The sequence below is a fragment of the Etheostoma cragini genome, chromosome 17 (genome assembly GCF_013103735.1).
Source record: "Etheostoma cragini isolate CJK2018 chromosome 17, CSU_Ecrag_1.0, whole genome shotgun sequence".
Lineage (NCBI taxonomy): Eukaryota > Metazoa > Chordata > Actinopteri > Perciformes > Percidae > Etheostoma > Etheostoma cragini.
The window spans coordinates 18,930,948-18,943,187 of record NC_048423.1 but is presented as its reverse complement, the minus strand read 5'-3'; the positions used below and the strand labels follow the sequence as shown (position 1 = coordinate 18,943,187).

At 41.2% G+C, this 12,240-nt stretch overlaps 1 protein-coding gene across 2 annotated transcripts; it reads left to right on the top strand.

Moving 5' to 3' along the window:
* Nucleotides 1-1,759: 1,759 nt before the first annotated feature.
* mocos (molybdenum cofactor sulfurase) lies at nucleotides 1,760-9,685 on the top strand. Of its 2 annotated transcripts, XM_034898587.1 has the most exons (15): nucleotides 1,761-2,268; nucleotides 2,375-2,464; nucleotides 2,560-2,626; nucleotides 2,734-3,378; nucleotides 3,492-3,568; nucleotides 3,728-3,927; nucleotides 4,039-4,155; nucleotides 4,241-4,624; nucleotides 4,732-4,894; nucleotides 5,033-5,120; nucleotides 5,484-5,620; nucleotides 7,873-7,969; nucleotides 8,110-8,251; nucleotides 8,347-8,451; nucleotides 8,917-9,685. In XM_034898587.1, the coding sequence occupies exons 1-15, from the start codon at nucleotides 2,154-2,156 to the stop codon at nucleotides 9,019-9,021; spliced, it is 2,532 nt and encodes an 843-aa protein (XP_034754478.1). In that variant the 5' UTR covers nucleotides 1,761-2,153; the 3' UTR covers nucleotides 9,022-9,685. The 2 variants fall into 2 exon arrangements, 1 of the variants encoding a protein (XP_034754478.1); XR_004660182.1 differs by lacking the exons at nucleotides 8,110-8,251; nucleotides 8,347-8,451; nucleotides 8,917-9,685 and adding an exon at nucleotides 5,931-6,596 and having other exon boundaries at nucleotides 1,760-2,268.
* The last annotated feature ends 2,555 nt before the right edge of the window (nucleotides 9,686-12,240 follow it).

The window sequence follows — 12,240 nt, the reverse complement described above, 5'->3', positions numbered from 1 at the left end:
CCCGGTATCGAATCAGTGCTTTGTACAAGGACCCCAACTAATTGAGGACTGGGAAGGACAATGTGGCGTTTGAGCTATTTAGTAACGTTAGGCACAATGTCTTCATGGGGTGCTTGTCCCCCCTCACTGCCTCTGCCCTCCCCAACAACAAGCCCTTCTGCCCTTGTAATGAGGCCATACTGGATACAATACAGCCCTTCAGCACAGAAAAAAATGTATTCAGCTGAGCTTCGAAATTGTGAAGGAAATTAATCAGTGAAGCATAAGTGGCATATTTAATTACTACTCACTGCGTTGCACAGGAACAATGATGGCTGATGTGAGCCTCATGGCCGTCTATCAGACATCCAAGCAGGCCACATTGAATTCACTTCTCAATACAAATTCCAAGTTTTGAATTTGTGATAAAAGGATTGAAGGTCCTCATGAAAACACATTGATGAAGATAATCATCTAAAACAAATGTAGTTATTCACTTTTTAGAAACGTTTTCAGGCCAGCTCGTTAGGCCAGGTTAGGATCAGGGGTCAGGGAAAGTCTATCAAAATTTCCAAAGGCATGGCATCTGACAAAGTATTTGACAGTTATTTCTGTCCTTTCAGACACCATGAGATGATCCGGCATTTCATGCCAATCACTTGGAACTAATTTCCTCTCCTTCATGTACCTTGTGTGTCAATGAGATTAAGTAGTCAGGGATTATGTGTAATGGGATTACTGTGAGGTTATTGAGACTTGTTGGTGTAATCGGTTACAGTTACTGGTTACAGGAAACGTGGTCATAGCTGCGCCAACTTTATCTAACCTGAAAGAATGGCTACGCTGCATTCACACAGCCAAAAGAGGATCCAGCAGGGTGGTGATGCGGTGAGGCAGTGTCACTTAAATGGCTCATTGGTGTGACATACTTTTGTGTTTTTTAACCAACCAATGTAGCACAATCAGATTTGTATATCAAATTTACTGTTTTTCGTCAGATTATTATTTATATTTCTCCAATTTCAGACCCCACCTAAAGGCAGCCCCATTTCATGGAGAAAGAGAGAAAAAAATAGAAAAGCAACTGTGCTTTGTTGTTCGGCAAACATTCAGCTCTTCTACAAACTCCTGTTCAGTTCAGTTTTTTTTTTAACCTCATAGTGTTTTAAGACTTTCTTGTGGCAGTGTTTGAGGCAATGATGTTTCCTGTTTTCTGTACAGGACTCTCAAACCGCCTCAAAAACTATAGACTATACATATATTGAGTCATTCCAATTAATATTTCAGTAACACTTTTAGGGTAACTAATATTTTGTTACTCTTTCAAAAACAGTACTCATTAACTACCCTTTTTTGTGTACCTATTGTAAAGTGTTACCAATATTTCCAAGTGAGAACTTGGAAATTCTGATTTCCCGATTTAACTGTAAGATGTCGGGCATTGCCAAGATGGCAACAGCACGCCACCAGGAGCAGTCCATTTATACAGACAGTACAAAATAATGTTTCTCTTTTAACATAAGCTAGCTAAAGCATGTAAACATGTTCTAGCAGAAACCCAAAATACAAGTACTAGCCTGAAAATGATCATAACATATGTCTCCTTTAATGTACACTAAAATAATGTGAAATAATTACTAATCTTACAAACATTCAATAACTGTCTTGCCCTTCCTCATAGTTGTCTGCCCTCCATTTAACAAAAGCTAATGTTCTGAGAGGAAAAAAGTGATAGCTAACAGTTTAGGGGAGGAGAAAAACTGGCTAGCAGTCACATGATTGTAGATGTAAGTGTAAGCAGTTGGTTGTAAACCGGGTTGCGACTATTGAACTAGTTATGCTCGTTGTGGTTTCTTACCAGCTCAGTGTGCACTTCGACAAAAAACGTAACTATTTGGAGTTAATAACTTGAATTTACCTCAAATGTCAACATGTCTATATTGGCTACCTTACCCTACGTAACCGTTACGAAATACTCAAGAATGCACGAGGACTTAAAATGGAGTGGGACTGGACCGGACTTTAGACCTTGAAACATGTCAATGAGTTAAAAAGTAGTTGTGTGTATGTTTGTATTTGTGTGTGTGTGTGTGTCTGTACGTAACGTAACGTAACGTTAACTACACCAGCCCTGCGGTCTGCTCTAGCTAGCCGTCTCCAGCTGCAAGCGGTCGATGGATTTCCAAAACCTTTGCACTTTTGACACTTTTAAGGAGCTGTGGAGTCACTACGGTTATCATGGGGAAAACTTACAAGAAGTGATTCAGCGGGAGTTCACACGGATTAAAGGTACAGTAATGGTTGTGTTTAGTCATGAGCAGTAGTGACAGCCTATAGGCGTCGCTGACTGACTACTTACATGGATGCTCTTTATTATTTTTTTTATTGTAAACAGGAACAACATATCTGGATCATGCAGCAACTACTCTGTACCCAGAGTCTCTGGTCAGGGACTACTTCCAAGACCTTTCAAGAAATGTGTACGGTGAGAGAAGTCACATAAAAACATGAATTTTTCATTTATTCTTTACATAATGATACAAGTGAAAACATATAAGTACTGTTATATGCCCCCAATAGGAAACCCACACAGCCATAACCCTAGCAGCAGATTGACACATGACACAGTGGAGAGGGTCAGATACAGGTAAAGTCTTTTCTTGGCCAAAGAAGCATTTATAATTGGCCCCTGTGATTCCAATGAATGGTACTTCGCTGGTTAAAATGAGTGAAAAACAGAACATTTTCTTACAGGGTATTGCAGCATTTTAACACCACCCCTGAGGAGTACTCTGTGATTTTCACTGCTGGTTGTACATCCACACTCAAATTAGTTGCTGAGAGCTTTCCCTGGAGGCGACAGACTGAGAGCAAAGCGGGGAGTCATTTCTGCTACCTCACTGACAGCCATACCTCTGTAGTTGGCATAAGAGGACTGACTTCTGGCCTGGGGGTAGTTGCCTTGCCTGTCTCCCCACAAGAAGTGGAAAACAAAGCAAAGGATGTGGCTCAAGGTGAAGATGTTATTTGCGAGACGCCGCACCTGTTCTGCTACCCAGCACAGAGCAACTTCTCTGGGAAGAAGTATCCCCTTAGCCATGTGACTGGCATACAGGCAAGACACCTTTACCCAGCATGTGATCACCAAGGCCGCTGGTTTGTGCTGCTTGATGCAGCCTCTCATGTCAGCTGTTCCCCTCTAAACCTACAGGAGTGCCCTGCTGATTTCATTCCCATCTCATTCTATAAGATGTTTGGCTTCCCCACAGGTCTGGGGGCCCTTCTTGTCCGTAATGACGCGGCAGGCATGCTAAAAAAGACTTATTTTGGAGGAGGCACAGCAGCAGCTTACCTTTCTGGAGAAGATTATTATGTGCAGGCAGCAAACATCTCTGACAGGTAAAGTACTATGCAAGTCTGCCACATCCTAAATAACCACTGAAAGCTCATAGTTATTTCATATCTGCTGTGTCCTTATTCTAAAATCAGTATTTTCTTTCTCCCTGATAAAGATTTGAAGATGGGACTGTGTCTTTCTTGGACATCATTGCTGTAAATCATGGTTTTGACTCTCTTTACAGGATCACAGGTGCTGTTACAGAGCATGTTGTTTTGTGAAAAAAGTGCACAAATTGAATAGCAGATAGCAATAATTTATAGCATTAATAGCCATATTTATGCAATTATTCATGATCTGCTTCAGGTTGCCATCAACTGAATCCCTATCTTCATCCCTTTTTGACTTCAGGGGGCATGCACAACATTCAACAGCACACGTTTGGCTTGGCACGCTACACTTACATGCTGCTGTCAAGTCTTTGCCATGGCAACGGGCTACCAGCTGCTCAGATATACTCCGAAGGCCAGTTTGAGAGTCCAATCACACAGGGCGCAATCCTAAACTTCAACCTCAAGGATTGTTATGGACAGATAATTGGATATTCTCAGGTGCATTCAATGAACAGGATTTCATTCTTTTTCCGTTTACAGTTGTATTACTGCATGTGTATGCGTAGGCAGTGCTGGTGAATAAGAAAACAATTCCTCCATTGCCCTCAGGTGGACAGAATGGCCAGTTTGTACAATATCCATGTGCGCACAGGTTGCTTCTGCAACACCGGGGCCTGTCAGTCCTTCCTCGGGATCACCAATCAGCAGATGAGGAGAAACCTGCTGGTGAGAGATCAAGGAACAGAAAAAAAGGGAAATTCTGTTAAGGGCATGTGTAGGTGGAATAAAACATTGTCTTTTTCTCTCCAAGGCCGGCCACGTCTGCGGAGACAGCATCGACCTGGTGGACGGCCAGCCGACCGGATCTGTACGCGTGTCCTTTGGCTACATGTCGACATTTGAAGACTGTCAAAAGTTCCTGAACTTTGTTGCTGAGTGCTTTGTAGAGAAACCAGTCACAGTGGACCAAGTGAGAATAGAGAAGCTAAAAACAGCCGCAGCAGCATCCCAGGACGCAAATGAATATCTTCCAATCAAAACCCCTAATGGAGAAATATGTAAAGTAGATGAGAAGGAGAGCCTTACAGAAGCATCACTGCGGGGATTTGGACACAGAGACTCAAACAGCCACAAGGAAGCTTATACTCTGACCAACATCTACATATATCCCATCAAATCATGTGGACCCTATGAGGTATGAGGATAACTCAAACCTTTATTTTCTTTCATGTCTTTTCTGTCCTTGTCTGTCCTATTTCTTTGTCTGTGCTTTTTATTGACGCTGCGCTGTTCTTTATGCAGGTCAACGACTGGCCGGTGGGACCGCTGGGTTTACTGTATGACAGATGCTGGATGGTGGTGAATGGAAACGGCGTGTGTCTGAGTCAGAAGAGAGAGCCGCGTTTATGCCTCATTCACCCACGAGTCCACCTGCCCTCAAACAAATTGCTCTTGCAGGCGTCAGGTCAGACAGTTCGTCAACAGCTCACTGAAAATAATCACAGTGCTTAACTTAACCAAAAGATATTTCAATCCTATGGATGTTCTGCTGTAAATTCTCATTGTCAGAGGACTTATCTATTATGTTCCCACTGCCCTGCAGGGATAGATACCATTTCTGTTCCCCTGGAAAACAACACTCAAATGCACACAAGCCATCGGGTGTGTCAGAGTAAAGTTTGTGGTGACAGGTGAGCTGGCAATGTACAAACATCTGAAAGCAGCAGCTGCAGGAAATACTGTGACACATATCATTTGTTCCATATTTTCACTCATGTCAGTCAGTGCATTCTCTCGCGGACATGAGTGATTCTTTACGCTACCTTTCCTGCTGTGTTTCCCATGAAATTCCAGTTATTTACCACTTTTAATGGAAAAAAAAACCATGAGCACAAGATGATATTAATCTCCTCAGATACCCGCATGACAAGTCACAAGTAAAGAAAAAGCTATTCATCTACTGATTCTTGGATTAGATGTAGCACCAAAGCAGCATCAAATTCTGTAGATTTCCCTCGGGGCCCTCCAAAACATAATCTTCCTCCTTCCCCCAGGGTGGAGACTGTCGACTGTGGGGATGAGGCTGCATCATGGCTTTCACACTTCCTTGGACAGCCATGCCGCCTGATAAGACAAAGTCCTGATTTTACCCGAGACATGAAGAAGAGGCCTAGTGGAGGAACCAAAACAAGTATTTCACCTGTCCTGCCTGGCTCTAATTTATCTGTAGTACTGTGCATGAGCAACCTGTGGTCCCTGCTACCACTACCTGGCTGTGGCTGTGACATTGCATTTCTCCTGCAAGTCACTTGGAATTTAGAAATTTCTGTTACTGTACTTAGTGTTTAAATGCATCAATTTACTACATAAAAGAATGTTTACACCAGCCATCAAGGCAAATTCCTTCTAAGTTTAAGTGTGGCAATAAACCTGATTCTGAAAATGGGAAATTCAAACTGAATTTGGGCAATACAATAATATATATTGTATTTATTATTCAGATGAACACATTTGGAACATATGACCGAGGTATTTGAAGGCACTGATTAGAACAATCTGACAGTTTGTAAACCGAGATTTTTGAGATACCTATATTGGTACTTCATCAGTTATATACATTGTGTGCAGTTTTTGTGTTATGGATAGTAGTGCTCAGCCTGCGAAACAGCTCTGTCAAGTCTGGGAATATTACTCATGTCGGGTGTCTAAGCTTGGGCTTCGAGACAAATTTCCAACAGAAAGCCTGTGTTGCAATTTGGCGATGAGGAATTTGAAAGATTTGGGGGGGTAATCCAGCCAGGGAGGATTTTTCAAAGAGATACTATCGAGTTGCATTATGGAAAGTTAGGGCTTCAGTTTAGGATATCTGAGCCTGCGCTGCACAGATTTTAACCAGTCTTTTATTAAATAGCCTGGCTTTTAGCTTCTGGATCGAGTCAAGCTCCAAAATACTGGATCCTACCTTTCTCATAATGCAACTGATACTTTTTTCATTTAACCCTACGTGACTGGTAAATGTGCATGTCTTTCATCATTTTCAATGAAGGCTTTCTGTTAAATATTTGTAGACGCCAAAACCAAAGAGAGGTAATCCTGATGACATCATCAAGATGTTTAGAAAGCTCCCTCCAGAGCCACAGAAGACATTATGCAATTATTTCCCCAGTGTGATTAGTACTCCCCATGACAGAAAACGGACCCTCATGTGTAAAATTCAGGGGGGTAAGCCTGCCTCCACTAAGCGTAGCTCCTGTGGCGCCATTTTAATGCTACCTAGCACTCACCCGCCGTTAGCATTCCATTGACTGCCATTCATTTTGAGGTCACTTTAACAGTGAATAACTTTACATTTGAAGCGTTTGAAGACTATCTGTCCACTGTTCATTTCTAAAGAGACACAGCGATGCATAAAAGTCTCCATTACCTTGTATCCCACGTTTTGGCTCCGTAGCAGACGATTTAGTAAAAATAGGCTAACATAACCACGTGACTTACTGTCGCATAGTAGAGGAATAACCAAACAGGACAGGAGAAACTCGCAGGCAGTTTGGTCTTACATTAGCTTTTATGTTTGATTACTAATGTTGACTAGCATTTAGGTAGCAGTAATTATACCAGAAGACTTACAACTTTTGGACAGGTTGCTCACGTCACATCCACGTGGTTAAGATCAGTTGGAGGCCCTGCAGTAACACTCAGCTATCACTGGAAAAGTACTTCTAGAGACTTTACTGGTCTCTGTTGAAAACAATGGCGTCACACTGTCCATTTTTTATACTGTCTGTGCTAAAATTAGTAGAGTGCCCTTTAATATCTAAAACTATATTTGCCAGCTTTTGCATCAATGAGACGCGCAGCTTTATAGCATTATTGGGTTCACAGGTTGTTTGCATGAATATGAATTATCTTTGTTATTCAGGTCTTTCACTCACTGGATGAGTCCATTCCCATCTCGCTTATTTGATCTAATAACAGATTCTTAATTAACTATCTAGAATAATTACTATATCATGATATATGTTGCTATTTTACAAAACAATCTTATCACAAGGTCCATCAAGTAGCTGATCCGGAGCTTTCGATCGTATCACACAATCTCTCTGTGCAGATGGAGTCTGCCAGGTTGTTACTGAATTGTAGATGTTCTAATTTACATTGTGGAGTATTTCAAGGACTCGTTAAAAAAGATTGATATTGCTATTTGAAATAACTTGCTCAGTGATAGATTTTATCGCCCACAGTGAATTCATGTTGGTTGAATTACAGTGCACAATTTGATTAATGTTGACAAATTTACTCCAGTCACACATTTGTCACCCTCTGTATTACAGCAGGATCTCAGTTTTCAGTTTCTGCGAGTTTGCCGGCTGCACAAACCAAAGAACTGAACGTTTTCCTCAAATTAAACAAATCACTGGGTAATATAAAGTCTTTCCCTTCTAGCCTCCACCTCAGCGTCCCTCTCCCTGGTAAATGAAGCTCAGTATCTCATGATCAACCGTGCCAGTGTGGAGCTCATTCAGAAACTAATGAGCAGCAGGTTAGAACGCATGTTGTGTTATTCAAAATATGCAATGCTCTAGTGAAAAACATCAGGATGTGCCTGTACATTCACATTACAGTGGATCATCAACATAGCGCTGCAAAAATAACCTGCAATTTCCACATTCCCTTTCTCAGGCAGGACAACTCCGAGGGCGATCAGCTCCTTGACACACAGAATATCATTAGCCGCTTCCGAGCCAATTTAGTCATCGCGGGCGTAGAACCCTTTGAGGAGGATAATTGGCCACACTTGATTATTGGCAACACTCCGTTCATGGTGAGCTGACACTTTGAGATACATGAGGAAATCTTCAATTGCATTAAAAGCGTGTTTCTCAGAAATGAATGTCCTCCCTTTGGATTTACCCAAAGTCTGCAGGTCAGTGTGGAAGGTGCCAGATGATTGGAATAGACCAGGAGACTGGGACCAAAACCAAAGAGCCACTAATGTCTCTAGCGGCCTACCGCAATGGGAAGGTCAGTCAAAACCAATTACTGCTTGTTCATGAGATCAGGGATACTTGGCTTGCTTTGCCCGGGGGCCACTTTAGCAAAACTGACACGAGGCCAGGACCAATTAATAAACTAACACATTCATTATTTTTTTAAATTAACTAACGTATTAACTAAATTAATACAAGGACCGACTCTATGCTTATTTCAGATAAGTAAACATTTTTTGTTGCATTTAATAGCTGCAACTATTTCACTTCAGTAGTAGTTGATTAAAGTTTATTCAACATTAAACAACCTCTTCCATCATGAAGTCACTCCCGTAGCACTTTTCTTTTGATGGACAAGCTCTGTTTTTATTATTTTTTTATGCACTCTTGCACCTTATTTACATTGATAGTACAAAAAAAATCCCCAGCAGAATCCATGCATCCAGTGCATGTGCATTAAAAGAAAACTCACTTTGCTTGTAATTTTGTACCTTTTTAGGTCACTTTCGGTGTGTACCTGACCCATCAGCTACCAGAAGGCTCCACTGAGGCCAGTGTCCTCTCTGCTGGTTCCCTCATACAGCCAGAGCCACACAGTTCTTGAAGTAGCCATCTACATCCTCCTCTTTAATTTATTTTGCTGATGTCTTTGGTCCAAAGGCCCCATTTCTGCGCTGCACATCCTAAAGAGATCACCTGTCAAATGCTGATGTTGCTCTTTAATTTGTCTGTGTGGCTTTTGTCCTCTTAATTGTCCATTTCACACCCTGGCATTCAGATTTTATTCCATCCAAGTCTGTTTTGATGGGAAATGAAATGAGATTTCCAGATTTCTTTTACCCCCAATGGTTAAATTCTTACAATGCGTGCCATAAAGTGTATTTAATTGGATGACAAAATTATAACTTGAATATATTACTGTTATTTTAGCCCAAACCTTTCAGGCTTGAGCCAATAATCGCTGCTCATGTTAACCTCCCCATAGTTCTTCCTCTGTTTATTCCCATGGATGCTTATATTGCTGTTTATTCCAAACACGCCAGCGCTGTTACTGCTGCCACACATCTTTAATATATTGCTCCCTGTAATGGAAAAACCTAGCAGCCACTCAGTCTGGTGGTGTATGCTCTCAACGTGGTGCACTGCAGACTTGGACATCAGCTGGAATGCCAGAAAAAAATGTAATATCTTAGCCACCAGAAAAAATGTGCTTAGAGTGACATGCTTGTACCAGGGTTTCCACGGCCTCTGAAAAAGTCTTAAATTAACTGAAGTATTATGTTCTAGGTCTTTATTTTCCTACGTCCATGTAACGCTACTTCTAATGCTTATTTTTATTTTTTAGTGTGTGATTATTGGTGCGACCGTGCATGTGTCTTTGGGCTTGTGTCTACAGACATAAAATGGATTTTATTCTTCAGCTATGGGGGAAGTGCAAGTTTAGCAATACTTGGCTTGAAAAAAAACGTAAAAGTGCCCTGCCACACAAAATTATTTTCACTTGCATTTTTTTTTTTTATATATGTTAGGTCCATATGGTGTTATGTGGTGAATGTGAAAATGAACCGCTACCTCTTCTGTCAGCTCTAGCCTCTGGAAAAAAATAAGAGGAGAAATCAGGCCAATTACAACATCTGGTCAGTCTGATGTCATCTTGCCTGAGCTCATTACTATTCATGAGCTTGCCTAGTTGTGTTGGGTAAAGGATGCTGATAGCCAGGCTCTTATTGGCTAGCTGTTAGCCAATCAGACTCAAGCATCTTAGATGAGTCTTTCTGCAGGCTTCCTATACACTAAAATGGCTTGAAACAAGGTAACCAAAACATTTTTTCCACAAAAATGTTAGAGTCCATGATAGAACTTAGATATTACAACAAAGTAATGAAATACGTGTAGCAGGGCACCTTTAATTTAGGGCTTAGTTGATGTTGTGACAAAGGTCTTAAATACCATTCATAATGGTCTTAAAAAGGTCTTAAAAAGTCTTGTATTTGACTCTGTGAAACCTGCAAGAACTCTGTAGTATATATGTTATTTGATCTGACTGTTAATTCAATTCAATTCAATTGTGTTTATAGTATCAGTTCATAACAAGAGTGGACAGATTGGATAGGAAGGAATTCGGAGCAAAAACTTGAATGAAGATGGATGACAAACTAAAGGAAGTGCCTACACCAAGTGTCTTAGTACGGACAGCTGGATAATACCCCCACAGCGCCTGTGCTTCTTGGCATTTTAGACGGAGGTTCTGGTTGTTGCTTCAGAAAAGGTCGGCCTCGCGATCAAGTTGGGCCTCTTTCCTCTGCTGTCCGCCCCACCTGCATAATTTAGCGATGATATTTGCGCAATCCTCGTTGCACACCCATGTAAAGCGACCGAGAAATATAAGTAAACAAAGATCTGTATTTTTTACCAACTGAACGTGAGATGCTTATTATTATTATTTACATGCCTTCACCTCGTCTCACATTGACTTTTCTCCTCACTTAGTATGTCTGCTGTTGATCGTCTTCAGTTAATCCATAAGGCTGCTGCAAGACCACTCACAAGGTCAAATAGATGACCCCCCGCCGTTAACTGTTGAATGGATTCAGTTTAAAAATCTTACTCTTACATAGGAGCATTGCAAGGTCGTATGGGGCTGAGCTACTTCACCCGTATTGGTCAGCACACTTTCGTAAGGTCTAATTGGTTGTATTAACTGTCTATTCCACACACTCGCTTTTGAACCTGTTGTGAATAAGCTTCTGTGCCTCCACCCCTATGGTGTGCCGTTTTAGTGGGTTCTTTTAAAAATCAGATAGGGACATACCTGTCTGGACAGGTGTTCGGTTGACCTGTGTGCACTTTTTGTATAATTATGTCATTAGGGTTCAAACCGCAAAGCGGTAGCACCCTTCTATGTTTGTCTGTTTTAATTATTCATATTAATTGTCTGCTGCGCTGGCTCAAATTCCCATGTGCTAGAATGAGCTAGAAACATGAATCTTAGGGGAAGAACTGGAAATGGTGTGCATGTGCTTCACTAGAAATATGAACCCGATCGACCACATGGTGGCGCTGTAATTAAGGCTTTAAAATGCAGACTTTGAAAAGCCACGCCCCCCACACCGTAAGTCCGATTGACTTGAAATTTCTCACACAGTTGCAGCTTCAAGGGCCATTAAGGTCTGCCTGGAAAATCGTTCCGCCATTTTGAATTTTTGGTAAAATCTCCTCGTACACCTTAGCTCCGATTGCCACCAAATTTTCAGTGAGTCATCACTGGATCATCAATCGGAGCTACGGTGTACGAGTAGATTTTTCAAAACAAGTTGTATAAATCATGTCAATATCTCAATTAATTTTCAAGTTATTGACCAATGAACATTGAAAGGGACGTGGCTCTGACTAGAAGTGAACATAAATCAGCAACTGTAAGGCCAATCATAAAAAAAACTCCCAGGATATGTTCAGATAAGTGCCCCAGATATACCCAGACAGTTTTATATACATACGCCACTAGGAGGTGCTACAAGCGCAAGATATAAGTGGCATTACACACATTTTACTATAAATCACATATTCATTGTCCAATCATCACAAATCTGTCAGGATGTCCCATGTACCCCTGACTGCAGACCCGCAGACACATTGAGGGGCGGGGTCAAACGTTTAACTCCGCCCAGTCTCCAACCGTCCACTACCCAACTCATTTAATACAATGTGGGACTAGAAATCTTAATGGATGTGGCGAAATGCAGCAATGTAAACATAATGAACTTAATCTTTGGTTTTACTAATTATGAAATACAATATTGACACATTTCACAAAACATTAAAT

Coding starts and splice junctions, on each gene's coding strand:
- mocos (XM_034898587.1), top strand. CDS start 2,154: ATGGATTTCCAAAACCTTTGCACTTTTGACACTTTTAAGGAGCTGTGG. Junction 5,121..5,483: donor AGTAAAGTTTGTGGTGACAG/GTGAGCTGGCAA, acceptor TCCTTCCCCCAG/GGTGGAGACTGTCGACTGTG. Junction 8,452..8,916: donor CGGCCTACCGCAATGGGAAG/GTCAGTCAAAAC, acceptor GTACCTTTTTAG/GTCACTTTCGGTGTGTACCT.